General features: G+C 45.1%; 1 protein-coding gene across 1 annotated transcript; it reads right to left on the minus strand.

Annotated features, from left to right (window-relative positions):
• Positions 1-1,814: 1,814 nt before the first annotated feature.
• On the minus strand, positions 1,815-19,836 carry cyth2 (cytohesin 2). Its single transcript, XM_076970544.1, has 12 exons — positions 19,652-19,836; positions 16,424-16,574; positions 11,642-11,708; positions 11,387-11,505; positions 11,185-11,265; positions 10,970-11,082; positions 9,650-9,798; positions 8,810-8,921; positions 8,076-8,152; positions 7,798-7,869; positions 6,953-7,107; positions 1,815-4,872 (listed from the first exon to the last, which is right to left on the minus strand). The coding sequence occupies exons 1-12, from the start codon at positions 19,716-19,718 to the stop codon at positions 4,785-4,787; spliced, it is 1,251 nt and encodes a 416-aa protein (XP_076826659.1). The 5' UTR covers positions 19,719-19,836; the 3' UTR covers positions 1,815-4,784.
• Between the last annotated feature and the right edge of the window lie 667 nt (positions 19,837-20,503).

Raw genomic sequence — 20,503 nt, forward strand, 5'->3', positions numbered from 1 at the left:
TCATGTGTTAATTATGCCAAGGTTATCCAATCATATTCATTTAATTATCTTGTGATCACCTCATGTTCACCTCGTGAACACCTTGTGTGCTTATGGATTATGAGTATAAAAGATGAGAGTTCTGAGAGGGGAATTAGCTCTTTTGCAGACGCCTTGTGTGTGTGTAACTGAGATCTCTGGATTAATCCATACTTGCTTAATAAATTCATTTTACTTTATTACCTTACCCAACTGCTTCTGACTTATTGTGCTCACCATTTAAGGTTTACAGAATTTCAACCACAGGGTGCATGGTAACTACACCTGACACTCAGACAGGGTTCCTTGTAACTACACCTGACACTCAGACAGGGTTCATAGTAACTACACCTGACACTCAGACAGGGTTCCTGGTAACTACACCTGACACTCAGACAGGGTTCATAGTAACTACACCTGACACTCAGACAGGGTTCATAGTAACTACACCTGACACTCAGACAGGGTTCCTTGTAACTACACCTGACACTCAGACAGGGTTCATAGTAACTACACCTGACACTCAGACAGGGTTCCTTGTAACTACACCTGACACTCAGACAGGGTTCATAGTAACTACACCTGACACTCAGACAGGGTTCCTTGTAACTACACCTGACACTCAGACAGGGTTCATAGTAACTACACCTGACACTCAGACAGGGTTCCTGGTAACTACACCTGACACTCAGACAGGGTTCCTTGTAACTACACCTGACACTCAGACAGGGTTCATAGTAACTACACCTGACACTCAGACAGGATGCTGTGCTACAGTTTGGAGATTCAGTAGTTTGATAGTATCATTTAAGTGGGATGTAGCAGGACAAAGTAAAACCCCCATAAATGTTCAACATCCATCAGTAACAGAAAGAATACACACATACATATTGACTGATTTTGGATCCAATGTTAAGATTGTAGTGTTTACCCAGCCAGTCGCCATGGATATTCAGCCAATTGCAGTCACCAGGGCACGACAAATGATCCCACAAGGATCTGTACTGGGCCCCATATTATTCTCATTATATATGATACCACTGGGCACCATCATTCGTAGGCATGGTATTAGCTTCCATTGCTACGCAATCAATCAATCAATCAATCAAAGTTTATTTGTATAGCGCTTTTAACAACTCAAGTTGTCGCAAAGCAGCTTTACAGGGTTTACAAGGTTAACAATACTATGGGTCCAGAACCCTAAAAACCTGGTCTTAACCCCCAAGAACTGTCCAACTATAGGCCAATTTCTAATCTGTCATTCATATCCAAAATTTTAGAGAAAGTAGTTTCTTCACAACTCTCTTCCTTCTTACAGACAGAACATGTCTTAGAGTTATTTCAGTCTGGATTTAGAGCTCATCACAGCACTGAAATAGCACTAACTAAAGTACTGAATGATCTCTTAATATCCTCTGATAAAGGACACATTTCGTTTCTCATACGCAGATGATACTCAGTTGTATATCTTCCAATCCAGATGATATCACTACTACTCTCAAGATTGAGAACTGCATCCAGGACATTAAAAACTGGATGGCATCTAATTAATGTATCACAGATCACATGGCGGATCGGCTAGAAAGAGTCTAAAATTGGGAACGGTCTTTCAAGGATCTGACATCTGAGGCTGCAGAAAACACTGTTGGACACTCCGTCCAACAGAGGGCGCCAGGATGATGGTGAAGAGATAAAACAGAAGTGCCTTTAAGAGTATGAGAAAGCAATGAAGAGAGAATAATGTAATACAAATGAAATGGATATAACACAGAGAAGAATCTTGAGGAGAAGCCATAAAAGAAAAAGAAAACACAAAAATGTTGTCATTTTACTTTATTTTCCCATAAGACTTATCTGGCACCAGTGCATACCATAATAACCCCATGAACGCTGGGACATGTATTTTGCTACATTAAGCAGGGTTTGTGGTGCAATTGTACCGCTGTGTAATACATCATTCACTCCCAAACAGCCCTGTCTTCAGGGGGACTCGGAACTTGGGGGTAGTGTAAAATCACATACTCTGCCACAAAGTTCATGTCTCCTAAGCAGACCAAAGGAAAGCTGCTTAAAACACATTTAACACATTCTTCATTACATTATTCCTCAAGAGATGTGATTGTGTCGGTCGTTCCGGTTAACTACGATGTGAACTGACTGCCGGTCTGTGCCTACAACAGAATAAAACACCACACTCGATTACTGAAGTGCCTTCAAGAGGGATTCTAACACCCAAGGCAGAAGATAGCCTTAATTTAAGTGTTTCCAAAATAATAATAATAATAAAAAAAATAAAATACACAGTCATGGTACTAAACCACCAGTGTTCATATTAACAGGGAAACATTTCAGAAATCAAGCATAAAGCACTGCTACATTTAATTCCCAAGATCATTAGTAGTATCTTTAAACTACAAGACTTGTCCCGAGGCCTAGAGAACTATTACTCTCAAAAACCCACTGGAATTTATTTTCACAAAGCCATATGGATCACTGCTCTTCCATTAGTTCTAACAGTAATACAGATTTCATAATAGGCTAAATGGTTGCCAATTGTGAACTTCAAATCCAGGACAGGAGCCTATGCTGCAGCGCCCTCTGGTGTGGTGGAGGAGGCAGGTGCACCAAGAGCCCCAGAGCTAATGCCACTGCTGCCACAGCAGATTCAGAAGAGTGTTTCAGACTCGGATTCAGAAGAGTGTTTCAGACTCGGATTCAGAAGAGTGTTTCAGACTCGGATTCAGAAGAGTGTTTCAGACTCGGATTCAGAAGCATTTCAGATCAGCAGCACATGCAGCCTCAGGCCCTGATTACATATAAAAAAAGAAATAATAGACTAAAAGACAATAAATTAAACATCTCTATGCATGTAAACAAAAATACCATCATCTATTTACACAAAAAAGGAAAAATGTGTAATATATGTAAATACAAGCTGCCTTGACTCCTTCAAGCTGGTTGAGTTGTGGTGCGAGCACACCCACACACATACCTGCACCAACAGGAAATATACATGGAGAACCTCCAGATTCTCACACTGATGAGGGAGGGGGCACAGCCAATCTCTCTGCCCCCACCCACCACCACAGGCAACAACTCCAGAGCAGGTCCTGCTGCTGTTCTGGTGGAAGGTCAGAGCCCTTGGGTCGGTGTCTGGGCTATAATTCTGGGCTTCGCACAGTGTCTAGGTGGCAGAAGGCTGGATCTGGACACGGGTGGTGATGCAGGGTCCTGTGGCTGCCGTACAGAGCTGCTATGTTGAAGTGTTGTCATCATAACATCATGCCCCGCCAACCCTGATTTCCTGTTATTTTTCACAGGAAATTAGGCCATCTGCACTCCTGTGATCCCTGGGGCACGGTGTTTAGCAGACAGAGATCCCAGCACTCAGCATTACAATGAATCCAAACCGTTTCTTCCTCAACAGCTGATAACATGGTAACTGTGTAATATCAATCTAACAAACAGATGAAATGTTACAATATGGTAATTGTGTAATACTGAGCTAAGGAACTGATCCATTGTCAGTACAGAGACAGAACCTTTAACAAGCAAAAGATTATTAGTGTTCAAGGAACTCAGGAGGGCCCAGATCACCACTCAGACTTCAGGCTTCTTTGAAAATGAACGAAAGAGGGTCAATCCGCACCTTGGATAAATTTTCAGGTGCCAATAAAGACTGATTTTATGTGCCACTAAGTGTGCACTTCAGTGAGAAATGTAGTGTGCTACACATTTAATGAACTTAGTGCCCTATTGTTAGCTGTTCTGGGTTTTTAAACTTCTTGGGTGTCCACCAATCAGTGGTGATGATGGTTTGGGTGGTAGCTCTTGGTGTGGGTATGCGTGTTGTGGCTCTAGGGTGTGTGGGGATTGTGCTCTGGTGGCATGTGTGCAGGAGAGGTGGCTCTGATGCAAGTGTGTGTGGGGGGGGGGGGGGGAGACTGGCTCTGATGTCTATACACTGTGATGGATTAGTTTATTGCTGGGTATCAGTTTGTGATGCAGGAAGGAGAATGTTACACATGGTAGTGTTTCAGGAGTGTGCGTGGTCAGTAGTGCGTTACAGGAGTGTGCGTGGTCAGTAGTGCGTTTCAGGAGTGTGCGTGGTCAGTAGTGCGTTACAGGAGTGTGCGTGGTCAGTAGTGCGTTACAGGAGTGTGCGTGGTCAGTAGTGCGTTTCAGGAGTGTGCGTGGTCAGTAGTGCGTTTCAGGAGTGTGCGTGGTCAGTAGTGCGTTTCAGGAGTGTGCGTGGTCAGTAGTGCGTTACAGGAGTGTGCGTGGTCAGTAGTGCGTTTCAGGAGTGTGCGTGGTCAGTAGTGCGTTTCAGGAGTGTGCGTGGTCAGTAGTGCGTTTCAGGAGTGTGCGTGGTCAGTAGTGTGTTTCAGGAGTGTGCGTGGTCAGTAGTGTGTTTCAGGAGTGTGCGTGGTCAGTAGTGTGTGTGGTCAGTAGTGTGGACACCAGTGTGAAGAGCAAGAGAGGAGTGCACTTCATGTGTGCACAGCCATTATGTGTACACTTCAGTGAGAAATTTAGTGTGCCTCACAACTAATGACCTTAGTGCCCTATTGTTAGCTGTTCTGGGTTTTTAAACTTCTTAACTCACAGGTAGAACCACTCTGCAAATGACAGATGAGCCACTGCATGAACCAGTGCGCACGTGTGCAGCTGGAGGGTCCGGAGGGGAGGTTGGTTGGGTTCTGTTGTCTGAGGAATGGAGGGACTGAGTGGAGGAGGAAGAGGATGAGGAAGAGGGGTCCTGTGCTCTACGGCTGTTCCTCCTTCTTCTTTAGAGAGATGCGTTTCTTCCTTGCAGCCAGCATCTCGTAGAAAGGGTCCACACTCACAGCTGACCTGGAGGGAGCAGACAGGAACTGAGCAGGGCAGGCCTACCCCTACCCCTACACCACACCTGGGCAAACTACGGCCCGCGGGCCACATCTGGCCCGCTGTGCGCCCCTGTCCAGCCCGCGAGGCCAATCATAAATGAAACAAATATCTATGTCGTGCGTGCAATACAAATGTGACGCTTTTATTTTGAAAGCGCTACGTTTGTGTGGACGTACGTGCGTGTGTGAGCTGTGCGTGAAGTAGAAACACTGTAGGTGATCAGCCACAAGTAAATTGTCACATTCTGTGTAGTGTTCTCCGTAACTGTATAAAGAAACACCCCTCAAAAACGGGAAGGGACATTTACCTGACGAATTTTAATGTTGCATTGTGTTTCAGGTTTGAAAAGTGCTGGAATTTAGGCTAAAGTACTCGAAAATGCTTGAAATTGTAACTATTTCAATTCACAACAAATAGCTGACTGAACAGGGGGTATTCCAGAAAGCTGATTCAGTGACGAAACCGGATACGGAAACTCAGAGTTAACGAAAACTCAGGGTTTTCCGTTCCAGAAACCGAGCTTAGAGAGAACCTGAGTCAGCTGGGAAATATTGAAATGGACTTTGAAAGTGCCATAGAAGTGCATTAAAGCTAGGTTTAAGCCTGGTTTATACTTGACGCGTCGCGAGCAGCGCGAGGGTCCGTGCGGCGAAAATGACATCATCACGGTGGCTCAGCCTGTACGCGAGGTCGTGCACCTTTTGAATTTTATAACTTGCGCCGTACTTCAGCGCAATAAACAAAGTCATGTTTGCCGGGTTCATACACCTTTACAAGGTGGAATTAAAGCATTTGTACGTCACTTTCAAGGTCCATTTCAATATTTCCCAGCACGTTAAACTTAATTAAATTAAATGTTTATACATATACTCGAAATGATTCAAACTAATTCGCTTTTTTATCATATTATTTAATGGTTGTTTATTTTCAAAACGCCCAACAAGAGGCTCGTATTTGTTAACGTAATACAAGAGAACTGTTCAGTCAGACAGATATTTGTTGTGAAACAAAGTAATTTGTAACAATTTTAAGCATTTTCAAGTACTTTAGCTTAAATTCCAGCACTTTTCAAATCTGAAACAAAAAGCAACATTAAAATTCGCCAGGTAAATGTTCCTTCCCGTTTTTAAGGGGTTTTTGTTTGTTGTATTCCTATAAACTTGTTCAGCTGTTTGTTGTATTTCCATTGTTTGTGGAGATGAAGGAGTTAAAAATAATTTGCACTGATTTAATGATTGTTTGTGTTTTCTTCTCTACACCACAATTTCACCACTAATTATACATATTTTCAGAATAGTTTTACCAGTACCAGCTATTCAAAATATATAATTATTCCATTGTAAAATGCACCAAAAGTTGAGTAGAATTAAGTTCAAGTTATCATTTGTGTGGCCCTCTGACACAATTCAGGTTTCTCATGTGGCCCCTTGTAAAAATTAATTGCCCACCCCTGCCCTACGCCTACCCCTAAACCTAAATCTACCCCTACACCTACCCCTAACCCTACCTCTACCCTTACCACTACGCCTAAACCGAAACATACTAACCTCAACCACTCTGACCCCAAACACCTCAACCACCCTGACCCCAAACACCCCAGTAACCCCAACCACCTCAACCACTCTGACCCCAAACACCAACCACCCTAACCCCAAACACCCCAGTAACCCCAACCACCTCAACCACTCTGACCCCAAACACCAACCGCCCTAACCCCAAACACCTCAGTAACCCCAACCACCCTGACCCCAAACACCCCAGTAACCAACCACCCTAACCCCAAACACCCCGGTAACCAACCACCTCAACCAACCTAACCCCAAACACCCCAGTAACCCCAACCACCCTGACCCCAAACACCCCAACCACCTTAACCCCAAACACCCCAGTAACACCAACCACCTCAACCACCCTGACCCCAAACACCCCAACCACCTCAACCCCAAACACACCAGTCACCCCAGTAACCCCAAACCACCTCATCCACCCTAACCCCAAACACCCCAATAACCAGAATAAACCCAACCACCCTGATAATTCTCACTTGATGCTGTGAATCCACTCATCCTTCTCTTCAGGCGTGGGGGCGGAGATTCGGTAGACCATGTGATTGCCTTCAACAACTCGGCCATCTGCCTCAGTCTTGCAGGCTTTGATGAGCTGTCCTCTATTGTTGGGGATGTACAGCTCAAAACAGTTCTACATGACAGAGAGGGAGAGGTTCATACCCAACACTTCTACATGACACAGAGGGAGAGGTTCATACCCAACACTTCTACATGACACAGAGGGAGATGTTCATACCCAACACTTCTACATGACACAGAGGGAGAGGTTCATACCCAACACTTCTACATGACACAGAGGGAGAGGTTCATACCCAACACTTTTACATGACACAGAGGGAGAGGTTCATACCCAACACTTCTACATGACAGAGGGAGAGGTTCATACCCAACATTTCTACATGACACAGAAGGAGAGGTTCATACCCAACACTTCTACGTGACACAGAGGGAGAGGTTCATACCCAACACTTCTACGTGACAGAGGGAGAGGCTCATACCCAACACTTAAACATGAAAGAGGGAGAGGCTCATACCCAACACTTCTACGTGACAGAGAGGTTCATACCCAACACTTCTACGTGACAGAGAGGTTCATACCCAACACTTCTACGTGACAGAGGGAGAGGTTCATACCCAACACTTCTACGTGACAGAGGGAGAGGTTCATACCCAACACTTCTACATGACAGAGGGAGAGGCTCATACCCAACACTTCTACATGACTCAGAGGGAGATGTTCATACCAAACATTATGAATACATGTAATAAAATGATGCAGAGATCTGCATTTAACTGGTTCCCAGAAAAGCCACAGACTTACAGGTTTTCTGGGATCTTCCACCTCCCGAATACTCAGATTCTCCAAAGGAATAATACCTCTAGGTTCCTTATCCTACACACACACACACACACACACACACACACACACACACACACACACACACACACACACACACACACACACACACACACACACACACACACACACACACACACACACACACACACACAGTCAATGGCCACCTATGATATAAACATCAAAGCCAAAGCCCACTGAGCAGTATTGTCTGAGCATGTGAGTATGTTGTCCAAACTTACTGTAGTGAACTCAAAGTAATACAGACAGTTGTCAGTCAGGATAAACCACCTCCTCTTCCAGGTTTTTACTCGGCCTCCTGAGAGAGTGAGTTAATATGAAAAAAGATTAGGCGATAACATTTTGGATCAGCAGTGCTGACTTTTTAATTATCATAAATAATAATTAGAGGACTGTGGGTAGAGGTCTGTGGGTAGAGGTCTAGTGAGGGTAGATCAGAGCGTTTGGGATGGGGCGACCTGGCAGCACCTACCTCCTGTGGAGCAGCAGAGCGGAAACCACACACCAAGCAGAGCAGCACGAACAGAGAGAGGAGAGAGAGAGAGAGAGAGAGAGAGAGAGAGAGAGAGGAGGAACACAGGAGAAGAGTGAGATGGGATTAGTGAGAGATCACAGACCCCGCCATGCAAAAAGAGAGCAGACTAGACAAGCACGCACATATTCAATACCAAAAGCAATGCGTAGCAATGAAATAATACTGTGCAGTATCAGCAGAGACAGAGAGAGAGAGACAGAAAGACAGAGAGAGACAGAGAGACAGAGAGAGAGAGACAGAAAGACAGAGAGAGACAGAGAGAGAGAGAGAGAGAGACAGAGAAAAAGAGAGAGAAGCTCAGGCACTGCTTTCATTCACATGCTGTTTTCTAACTGGAGGAGAAAGGTTAGGCAGGAAGCTGCTCTGGTCAGGCAGAAAGTGTCTCTGTGCTGTACCATTCACCACACACTCAGGACTCACCCAATTTGAGCAGCCAACCCTCTCTGTCAGGGTTAAAGAAGGTGTGTGTCAGGTCGTTCCCATCATCCTCTGGGATCTTAAAGGGCTCGTTCTTAATGCTATCATATAGATTCTGAACAGAGAAAGACAACAAGAAAGAGAGAGAGGGAGGGAGTGAGAGGGCAAGGAAGGACAGAGGGAGTGAGAGGAAGAGGAAGTGTGAGAGAGGGAGAGAGAGAAGCAAACAGTTATGAAGGAAGGGTTAACAGAAGCGTGTGCAGACACACATTTGCAGGAGCAGATATGGTTAGCTGTTTGTTTCTAATAACCCAACATTGTAACTTCCTGCTGATTACATGTGTAGCAGATTAGGAAGTCTAAACAATGACTCAGCACTGAGAGTCTAAACAATGACTCAGTGCTCACCCATCTCGGACAAAAGAGAACAAACACGCAGGAATGCAGGGTACAAGTAGCACACACACACACACAATGGATGACTGGCGGTTGTAATCATCTAACGTTATACCAATCTAAGCACTCACTTATGCCAGATTAAGGACTCAGTTATACCAGACAGAGACACACACACACACACACACGCACAGAGTATATACACACAGAACAAAGAGAATTTAAATAAATATCCTTACGTCAGACTCACAGACAGACAGGCAGGCACAGACAGAGAGACAGGAAGGCACAGACACACAGACAGAGGCAGGCACAGACACACAGACAGGCACATACACAGGCAGGCACACAGACATGGATAGAGATGCACAGACAGACAGACATGGATACAGACAGACAGACAGACAGACATGGATACAGACAGACAGACAGACGTCTGAGCCTCACTCTGAGCAGCTCCTCTGGCAGGTCTCCACCCTCGTTGATGCCCCTGTTCATGCTGATGAAACGCTCCTCTGTGGGCTTGTCTCGCACGTTGGGGTTATGAAGACTCGTGTTTAACATGATGATAGCAAATGACAGAACGTAACACGTGTCTGTAAGGACACACACAAACACAGTCACAGAGTGATAGACCTATTGTGGTGAGTAGAGGTGTATTCAACTAAGAGGTGTATTCAACTAAGGATTTATTTACTTGTTTATTTTTTAATTAAATGTTAGAGAACATTAACCGTCAGTGCGCATATCGAACTTAGAACTCAGGCACTGGGCAAAATGTCAAAAATATTTTACATAAAATATGCCTGCCTGAAAAAAAAAATTGCCACACAACAGCAAAAAAATTATAAGGAAAGGTTCAAGTAACGGAGTTTAAAAACAACAAAAAATGTTTATAGGCCTACTTGCCGAGACGACACGACCGAAACAAACGGCTGAACTGTTTTTTTTCTGCCTTACGTGTTTTAAATGGTATGCCATGTTGGTTGTTGTCGTGTGAAATGAAAGACGTTGATGAGATGACATAACATGTACTTTACTTTGTTTGATTCATCTTTATGTTTTTCAAAATACTTTTGAAGTTTTTTAGTAGACATTATAATCTCAGCAGATGTAGCGTGTTCAGCTCCGCTCATTTGGATTGTGCAACTGCAGGGTGTGATTTATTAATGTGTAGTAAGGAAGATGCCTGTTAATGCGCACACATCATTTAAAATTATTTATTAACAGAAATTAGGATGATTTTATTTGACAAAAGGCTATATATAATGAAAACAAAGACATTTCATGTAACAACTAATTCTTAGCAGCATCCTTGGGCACCCCCATGCAGTTAGAATGGTACATTCGACTAGGGGTATATCAGCGACTATATCAGGTCACCCCTAGTGGTGTGTGTCTAACCTGTGCTCTGAAACACTCCAGGGTTGCAGTAACAATGTGTGTATGTGTGTGTGTGTTTAACCTGTGCTCTGAAACACTCCAGGGTTGCAGTAACAAGTGTGTGTGTGTGTGTATGTGTGTGTGTGTGTGTGTGTGTGTGTGTCTAACCTGTGCTCTGAAACACTCCAGGGTTGTAGTAACAGTGTGTGTGTGTGTGTGTGTGTGTTTAACCTGTGCTCTGAAACACTCCAGGGTTGCAGTAACAAGTGTGTGTGTGTGTGTGTGTGTGTGTGTCTAACCTGTGCTCTGAAACACTCCAGGGTTGTAGTAACAGTGTGTGTGTGTGTGTGTGTGTGTGTGTGTGTGTGTGTGTGTGTGTCTAACCTGTACTCTGAAACACTCCAGGGTTGCAGTAACAATATCTCTGAGCGAATGCTTCCATCATTCTGTCTATCTTCTGGGCTTCACCAGGCAGGCGGAAACTCCACAGAAACTGCCTGTATAACACAAACACAGGCACGTGCGTGTGTGTTAGCGACGGCACCTTCTCCTTAAATACAGTACGTTACAAATGCAGATGAACAGGAGGCTGCAGTTACCTAAGAGCCTGAACCAGGTTCAGATCCGTGAACTCATGCAGATCCACAAACACCTGCAGCACCCGGATATTGAACTCATCTCTAAGGCGGAAGTGGAGGTGAATTAGAATGATAGAAAGCTTAGATATCTGCAGACACAAAGGTGCAGTGGTGCTGGCCAGCATGTGTGGAGCAGGGCGTGTGTGTGTGAGGTGTGAGGTACCTCTCCCCCAGGTAGTCCCCGATGGCAGTTTTGTTCAGGCCCTCTCCTTTGTACAGGAACTGGGCGATGTCCTCTGGCGTGTGCCTCAGGAGTTCGTTCTCCACCAGGAATGCAATTCCCTGCAAAAGACCAGCCCCACAGGCAGAGGTTCAGCCGGGGGGGTTGGGGGTGTGCCCAGCTCCACCTAATGGGGTGCAGCAGGGTGGGGTTCACCACTACGAGTCCCAGACAGCGTTCGGAGGCGGAGCTTGTTACCTTTTTGGGGTCCATGTTGAATTTTTTCCTGCCCATGGCCACGTGTCGGTTCTTCTGGAGTGTTTTACTGTGGAGCCAATCAAAGAAGCCCATTTAACAACCAATTTTAAGAACCTACTAAATGTGCAGCTAGTCAATTGTGACCAATTCTCTGCCCTCGCTCATACTGACGGGGTGGGTCGTCTCTGTGATTTTACATAGCTCCTTCAGTGAGATTTCAGCATAGGTGTTTTTATCATCCAGAAGAATTGTTTAGTGTGTGTGTGTGTGTGTGTATATACAACTAATGAAAGACATCTCTCGCACATCTACTGTAGATCGGTTGCAGGCTACAGTATCATAGTTGGAATCTGAATGGTTAATTAGGTCATTCTTGATGAGCACATCTTTAGAGTTCTTGCCTTCTTCTAGAAATTAGACGCTTTCAAAATGTTCACGCATTTCAGTACTTTTCTGGAGGAAGCCTTCATTGTCATTACAAGTGGGCTTAAGTCTGAGTAGTTAAGAGTGAGGATTGAGTTTCTGCAGGCTTTGGAATGGAAAGAATTGTGTTGTAGATAGGAATGAAGGTTTATAATGGATGGTGGTATTCAAACAGGAATTATTAATATTCACTGAAACATCCAAAGAGGTTGTCTTCATGGCAGGATGGGCTGTATTCCATGTGTATTCAAGAGCTGGTGGAACTTAGAGAATGAAGAAATGAGCAGTTGGAGCTCTTCTAATGTGCAGGTAGCAACACCTACAATGTCATCAATGCATCTCAAAAGCTCAAAGGGTACAAGTCCAGTGTATTGTTAAAAAATGTTTACAACAAAGAGGTTGTCATAAGATGATCCCATTTTAGTATACATACTGACTTCTCTTATTTGTGAGTAGTACTTGGGAGTCAGCAGTTCAGAAATCCCCCCCGTTCCAGGGGTAAGTTCAGAAAATACCCCCGTTCCAGGGGTAAGGTAAGGTGAAGTAAGGTCCCTGTTCCAGGGGTAAGGTAAGGTGAAGTAAGGTCTCCGCTCCTGGGGTAAGGTAAGGTGAAGTAAGGTCTCCGCTCCTGGGTTAAGGTAAGGTGAAGTAAGGTCTCCGCTCCTGGGGTAAGGTAAGGTGAAGTGGGCAGTCATGGCCTGGTGGTTAGGGAACTGGTCTTGTGACCGGAGGGTCGTGGGTTCGATTCCCAGACCTGAGGCCATGACTGAGGTGCCCCTGAGCAAGACCCTTAACCCTCAATTGCTCACTTGTATAAAAATGAGATAAAAATCTAAGTCGCTCTGGATAAGGGCATCTGTCAAATGCCATAAATGTAAATGTAAGTAAGGTATCCGCTCCAGGGGTAAGGTAAGGTGAAGTAAGGTATCCGCTCCAGGGGTATGGCAAGGTAAAGTAAGGTGCCTTCACTTTCAAAGCGTCAAGGCCTGTCTAAGGTTTGCTCATGATCACTTGGAGACTCTGAGGCAGACTGGTTCTAAGTGTTCTGGTCAGATGAGACCAAGATTGAGCTCTCTGGTGCCAAACACATCGGGGGGGGCGTTTGGCAAGAGGATGGCACTGTGAAGAATACCATCCCTATAGACAAGCATGGTAGTGGCAGAATCATGCTGTGGGCCCAGCCATATGGTCCACATCCACAGGAAGATAACTAGCACATGCTACCTGGAGATTATGGCCAAGAAGGTCCGCTCCTCCATTAAGGATCTTAAGATGAGTTGTTATTTCATCTTCCAAAAGGACAACAACCCCCCAAGCACATGGCCCGGTATAAGAGGGAAATGATGGAGTTTTTCCAGTGGGCTACTGGGTCTCCTGACCTCAACTCAAATGAGAACTTGTGGGAGGAGCTCAAGATCAAAGCCCACAAGATATGTCCCACCTAGACAACCTGGAGAAGATGTGTATGGAGGAGTGGGCCAAGATTACTCCAAAGTCATAATACGGTCTTGTAAAATATATTAATAGCTGTAATTGCTAGGGACATTCCACAAAATATTAAACCTAAGGGTTGAATATTAATTGACCCTCTGGAAAACTTTGAAAATAAAAAAATACTACTTGTAAAATTGTAACGAAGTACACAAAGTCTCCAGAGAAACAGGACGTTTAGGAGAGACGTCCCTCATCAGCTGTGCAAGCAAAGTGTGTGTATGTGTGTGTGAATGTGTGCGTGTGTGTGTATGTGTGCGTGCGTGTGTATGTGCGTGTGTGTGCATGTGTGTGTGCATGTGTGTGTGTGTGCATGCGTGCGTCTGTGTATGTGTGCGTATGCGTGTACATGTATGTGCGTGTATGTGCGCGTGCGTGTGTGTGTGTATATGTGTGCGTTCGTGTCAGACCTGCCCTCGGTGCTGGTCTATGTGTGTGTATGTGTGTGTGTCAGACCTGCCCTCGGTGCTGGTCTATGTGTGTGTATGTGTGTGTGTCAGACCTGCCCTCGGTGCTGGTCTATGTGTGTGTATGTGTGTGTGTCAGACCTGCCCTCGGTGCTGGTCTATGTGTGTGTATGTGTGTGTGTCAGACCTGCCCTCGGTGCTGGTCTATGTGTGTGTATGTGTATATGTGTATGTGTGTGTGTCAGACCTGCCCTCGGTGCTGGTCTATGTGTGTGTATGTGTATATGTGTATGTGTGTGTGTCAGACCTGCCCTCGGTGCTGGTCTATGTGTGTGTGTATGTGTATATGTGTGTGTCAGACCTGCCCTCGGTGCTGGTCTATGTGTGTGTATGTGTATGTGTATGTGTCAGACCTGCCCTCGGTGCTGGTCTATGTGTGTGTATGTGTGTGTGTCAGACCTGCCCTCGGTGCTGGTCTATGTGTGTGTATGTGTATATGTGTGTGTGTCAGACCTGCCCTCGGTGCTGGTCTATGTGTGTGTATGTGTATATGTGTGTGTGTCAGACCTGCCCTCGGTGCTGGTCTATGTGTGTGTATGTGTATATGTGTGTGTGTCAGACCTGCCCTCGGTGCTGGTCTATGTGTGTGTACGTGTATATGTGTATGTGTGTGTGTGTCAGACCTGCCCTCGGTGCTGGTCTATGTGTGTGTATGTGTGTGTGTGTCAGACCTGCCCTCGGTGCTGGTCTATGTGTGTGTGTGTATGTGTGTGTGTCAGACCTGCCCTCGGTGCTGGTCTATGTGTGTGTATGTGTATATGTGTATGTGTGTGTCAGACCTGCCCTCGGTGCTGGTCTATGTGTGTGTATGTGTGTGTGTGTGTCAGACCTGCCCTCGGTGCTGGTCTATGTGTGTGTATGTGTATGTGTGTGTGTCAGACCTGCCCTCGGTGCTGGTCTATGTGTGTGTATGTGTATGTGTGTGTGTGTCAGATCTGCCCTCGGTGCTGGTCTATGTGTGTGTATGTGTGTGTGTGTGTGTCAGACCTGCCCTCGGTGCTGGTCTATGTGTGTGTGTGTGTGTGTGTCAGACCTGCCCTCGGTGCTGGTCTATGTGTGTGTATGTGTATGTGTGTGTGTGTCAGACCTGCCCTCGGTGCTGGTCTATGTGTGTGTATGTGTATGTGTGTGTGTGTCAGATCTGCCCTCGGTGCTGGTCTATGTGTGTGTATGTGTGTGTGTGTGTGTCAGACCTGCCCTCGGTGCTGGTCTATGTGTGTGTATGTGTGTGTGTCAGACCTGCCCTCGGTGCTGGTCTATGTGTGTGTATGTGTGTGTGTCAGACCTGCCCTCGGTGCTGGTCTATGTGTGTGTATGTGTGTGTGTCAGACCTGCCCTCGGTGCTGGTCTATGTGTGTGTATGTGTATATGTGTATGTGTGTGTGTCAGACCTGCCCTCGGTGCTGGTCTATGTGTGTGTATGTGTATATGTGTATGTGTGTGTGTCAGACCTGCCCTCGGTGCTGGTCTATGTGTGTGTGTATGTGTATATGTGTGTGTCAGACCTGCCCTCGGTGCTGGTCTATGTGTGTGTATGTGTATGTGTATGTGTCAGACCTGCCCTCGGTGCTGGTCTATGTGTGTGTATGTGTGTGTGTCAGACCTGCCCTCGGTGCTGGTCTATGTGTGTGTATGTGTATATGTGTGTGTGTCAGACCTGCCCTCGGTGCTGGTCTATGTGTGTGTATGTGTATATGTGTGTGTGTCAGACCTGCCCTCGGTGCTGGTCTATGTGTGTGTATGTGTATATGTGTGTGTGTCAGACCTGCCCTCGGTGCTGGTCTATGTGTGTGTACGTGTATATGTGTATGTGTGTGTGTGTCAGACCTGCCCTCGGTGCTGGTCTATGTGTGTGTATGTGTGTGTGTGTCAGACCTGCCCTCGGTGCTGGTCTATGTGTGTGTGTGTATGTGTGTGTGTCAGACCTGCCCTCGGTGCTGGTCTATGTGTGTGTATGTGTATATGTGTATGTGTGTGTGTCAGACCTGCCCTCGGTGCTGGTCTATGTGTGTGTATGTGTGTGTGTGTGTCAGACCTGCCCTCGGTGCTGGTCTATGTGTGTGTATGTGTATGTGTGTGTGTGTCAGATCTGCCCTCGGTGCTGGTCTATGTGTGTGTATGTGTGTGTGTGTGTGTGTCAGACCTGCCCTCGGTGCTGGTCTATGTGTGTGTGTGTGTGTGTGTCAGACCTGCCCTCGGTGCTGGTCTATGTGTGTGTATGTGTATGTGTGTGTGTGTCAGACCTGCCCTCGGTGCTGGTCTATGTGTGTGTATGTGTGTGTGTGTGTGTCAGACCTGCCCTCGGTGCTGGTCTATGTGTGTGTATGTGTGTATGTGTGTCAGACCTGCCCTCTGTGCTGGTCTATGTGTGTGTATGTGTGTATGTGTGTGTGTGTCAGACCTGCCCTCTGTGCTGCTCTCCAAGCCCTCCACCTCTATGATGGCCTCCCGCAGCTCCTCACGAAGTCTCTGGATCTCCTGCAGCAGGGCTCCCTTCCTGCGCCGAATCTCCTCCAGCTCCGAGCGCTCCTCTGGGCTCAAGTCAGCCGGGACTACACAGCACGGGCGTGACACACAAGACAGGAAACACCGCTGTGACAGAGTTGGACATGTCAGGAGCTCCGTGTCCTGGTCACACGCCCGTGCAGAGACATCTGATCCATCGTCTCATCTCACACACGTCCCACACTGGACTACCCAGGACCAAAGACTGGCCTGGACTCCAGCTCACTTTGGTCATTTTTCCTCACCCATCCAAAGTTTGCATGCTTGTTATGAACACAAAAGCTGTGTCCACTTCTGGGAAGTGTGGGAACAAAGAGCGCTTAAAAAAAGATTAAAAAGTCAAACCCTCAACCACTAGCAAACATGAAGGGAGAGCAGCTTCCTGGTGTAGCTACACATCTTCACTAAATGTGAGCCAACTAGCATATTGTTCTGAGTTCTTATGAGCCACAGCTAGTCAAATAAATAATGGACAAATACTTCAGCAGGTCAGAGCAGTTGTTAGCTAGTCTAAGTTTTAAAAGACATTAATTAAACCATTAAAATGTACGTATACAATTCAGACATGGCTATTTAATCTTACATGAAAGTATGTATTCGAAGACATACTTTTACCAATAATTGTCCATTTAAGTCCCATCAGCTTGCGCATGGTTTTGTTTGCCAAAACTCACTGGCAGCGGGAATCCCTTCAAATAACATTTGGATTTACTTAAACACATTAAGTTTATCAGACTCAGCATGTACCAACCACTTTCTCCCCATGCAACTCTATTAGCTCATTATCATTTAATTACCCCCTTACCACTCTATTAATCCATTATCATTCTATTACCCCCTTTAGCACTCCATTGCATTTTTTATCATTCTATTACCCCCCCTTACCACTCTATTAATCCATTATCATTCTATTACCCCCCCTTACCACTCTATTAATCCATTATCATTCTATTACCCCCCCTTACCACTCTATTAATCCATTATCATTCTATTACCCCCCCTTACCACTCTATTAATCCATTATCATTCTATTACCCCCCCTTACCACTCTATTAATCCATTATCATTCTATTACCCCCCCTTACCACTCTATTAATCCATTATCATTCTATTACCCCCCCTTACCACTCTATTAATCCATTATCATTCTATTACCCCCCCTTACCACTCTATTAGCGCCACCAACTCTGCAGCTTTCACCGATCTGTTTTCAACACCCATTATGTTCAGGAGCTTGAATGGAAATGCAGACAGTGCACTGGGTATGTGCAGTGAACTGGGAATGCAGACAGTGCACTGGGTATGTGCAGTGAACTGGGAATGCAGACAGTGCACTGGGTATGTGCAGTGAACTGGGAATGCAGACAGTGCACTGGGTATGTGCAGTGAACTGGGAATGCAGACAGTGCACTGGGTATGTGCAGTGAACTGGGAATGCAGACAGTGCACTGGGTATGTGCAGTGAACTGGGAATGCAGACAGTGCACTGGGTATGTGGAAAGTGTACAAGCAGTGAAAGGTAACGTCCATTTTGTTCGACCCAATGTATAAAAATTAACTATTTCTGATTGCCATTTACAATGTAACTTGTTCAACTCGTTCAACCAGATATAAAAAAAGTAATACCTCAGGCCTGTCTGCATAGAAGATGGTGAATGAAAACAAATTCGTAGTAAACACAAAACTGGAATCATCTGAAAATGAGGGGCTGGTGATTCACCACATGACTGTAGACTCACTAGCTACATGACAGTACATATAAACTTACATTTAAGGCATTTGGCAGACGCTCTTATCCAGAGTAATTTACAAAGTGCTTTGCATCTGTTCACAGAATACATCCTAGAAAGTAGCGTAGATAGGTCATATAGGAGTGTAGACTCACTACATTACTGTAGACTACATGACTGTACTCACTACATGACTGTAGATTCCACGAATGTAGACTCACTACATGACTGTAGCCATGAGCCATGCAGACTACCCAGCAAGCCTCGGAAAGCGGTAGGAAAATAGGAAAGGTTGGAATGGGTTATCATCTAAATGGCTCCATGAGTTGAAGTGTCCATTTACAGCTGATTAACTGTTACGTACAACAGTAGTAGGCCAAAATGTGGGCCAGAATTATGCGAACCCAAATATTAAATAACTTTATTCAGAAAATGATGGTATTTCCTGCACTTTTAGCGTTGTCCAGCTCTGCACAATGTTCAAAATTATGACAGTCAATAAAACAAGAAAATATTGCTTCATGTGTTTTAGCAAAAAGCATTTATTTTGGCCCAAGCGATGCAGGGAGCGTCGCATGAATAAACTAGAAATATATCTTGAAATCGCTATACGAATTTGATTAAAGTAAAAAACTTTGTTCTGGGTTTGTTTTTGTTAAAAATTTAACGTCAGTTTTGTGAATGTCTAAAGTTTAAAAAGCAGCCTGTGGTTGGCAAGTCCAGTGCACAAAGTTATTGAATATAGAATTATCTGTATAGCGTGTTTTACGTTAAACTGTGACATATCAGGTCCAGAGAGTTCGGAAAGAGCAGAAGACAAAGAACCGGGCCCAAAATGTCCAGAAGACAAAGAACCGGGCCCAAAATGTCCAGAAGACAAAGAACCGGGTCCAAAATGTCCAGAAGACAAAGAACCGGGACCAAAATGTCCAGAAGACAAAGAACCGGGCCCAAAATGTCCAGCTAACACACGCTGGAGAGACAGCAGTGTGTCTCTGGACCACTAGTCGGTCTGTCTAGAGACTGATATAAAGGCGCCGACTAGAGAACAACGAGCGTCATTCATGTCAAACAGCTGAAGGAGTTTCATCAAGTGAAAACTCACCACAGTTCACCACGAACATCAGATCGAGTTATGATCAATAACTGATTGATCTCTAACCCAACCTACTTGGGTAGCTAGCACGCTAACCTAACCAGACTCTACAACGTTATTTAACAGCGTAGAAATATCTTACGGTAACACGAGTAAAACCATTAAAGAGTATAACAACACTTAATGGTGATATTAAATGTGCACATGGTAATATTGTTAGCTAGTGTGCTAACTGCGTCTGTTCAGGCGTCCAGCTAGTTTCATTAGCCCCAACAACACAAGACACATAATGACTTACTGTAGTCTAGGTCATCCATTTTGGGGGCTTTGCTTTTAGGCATATATGTATCAGACTGGAATGTCATTCAATTAAGGAACAATATGGATATATAAAATATACCCCCAAAATAAAAAGGAAATAAATAAATAACCAGGCGGAGTAGCAAAGCCTGGGATTTCTAGACAAAGGAGGGGTTGAGGTGATACCGGATGCCACGTCAGTATGACGACAACGTCCACCCAGTCCGCCATCTTTGTAAGGACATCAGTTTAAGGGCGCCATTTTGGAAAAGACCATATATGGGTTAAAATGGATGAAATATAATTGGGTCTGTTTCGCTGGTGGAATCCACTTTCGGCTTTCAAAATCGAATTCCGTCCCATGGGTCATATAATTTCCTAAAACATATATAGCAGTGTATTGTACACTTTGAGCATTTGTAACAATGAAAATATTAACCTTTAAACTCTAGCAGCTTATTCATACATATTGCTTCGTAATTCTTACAATATCCTGATGTAGTTTTGATTTTACAAAGGAGTAAGCCTAATCGAATTACTTAAATTGGGTTAGCCCAGGGGTGCCCATTACGTCGATCGCGACCGGTCGATCGCGAAGGAATGTGCGTAGATCGCGTGACGGTTGTATTTTGATTGACATTCATGGTAGCCAATCTGACGTCTAGGGTTTGACACACGCAAATCCCCCCCCAACAAATAAATTACGTTAGCCACCCCCCCCCCCCCCACACACAAATTTCGTTCGCCACCTCACAACCACCCACCCCCCGATAGCATCGGCGCAGATGGAAATTCTGAAGTGAGGGGGACCAAGCTGTACAATATATACGTTTATGCTTGTAGATGCTAG

This window comes from Brachyhypopomus gauderio, chromosome 13 (genome assembly GCF_052324685.1).
Source record: "Brachyhypopomus gauderio isolate BG-103 chromosome 13, BGAUD_0.2, whole genome shotgun sequence".
Classification (NCBI taxonomy): Eukaryota; Metazoa; Chordata; class Actinopteri; order Gymnotiformes; family Hypopomidae; genus Brachyhypopomus; species Brachyhypopomus gauderio.

What these genes read in the sequence shown, in the direction of transcription:
- cyth2 (XM_076970544.1), bottom strand. Translation starts at nt 19,718, where the DNA reads ATGACATTCCAGTCTGATACATATATGCCTAAAAGCAAAGCCCCCAAA. An exon ending in AATGGATGACCTAGACTACA is followed by an intron (nt 16,575 to 19,651) that starts GTAAGTCATTAT and finishes CGTGCTGTGTAG; the next exon opens with TCCCGGCTGACTTGAGCCCA. An exon ending in GGGTTGGCTGCTCAAATTGG is followed by an intron (nt 8,153 to 8,809) that starts GTGAGTCCTGAG and finishes TCACTCTCTCAG; the next exon opens with GAGGCCGAGTAAAAACCTGG.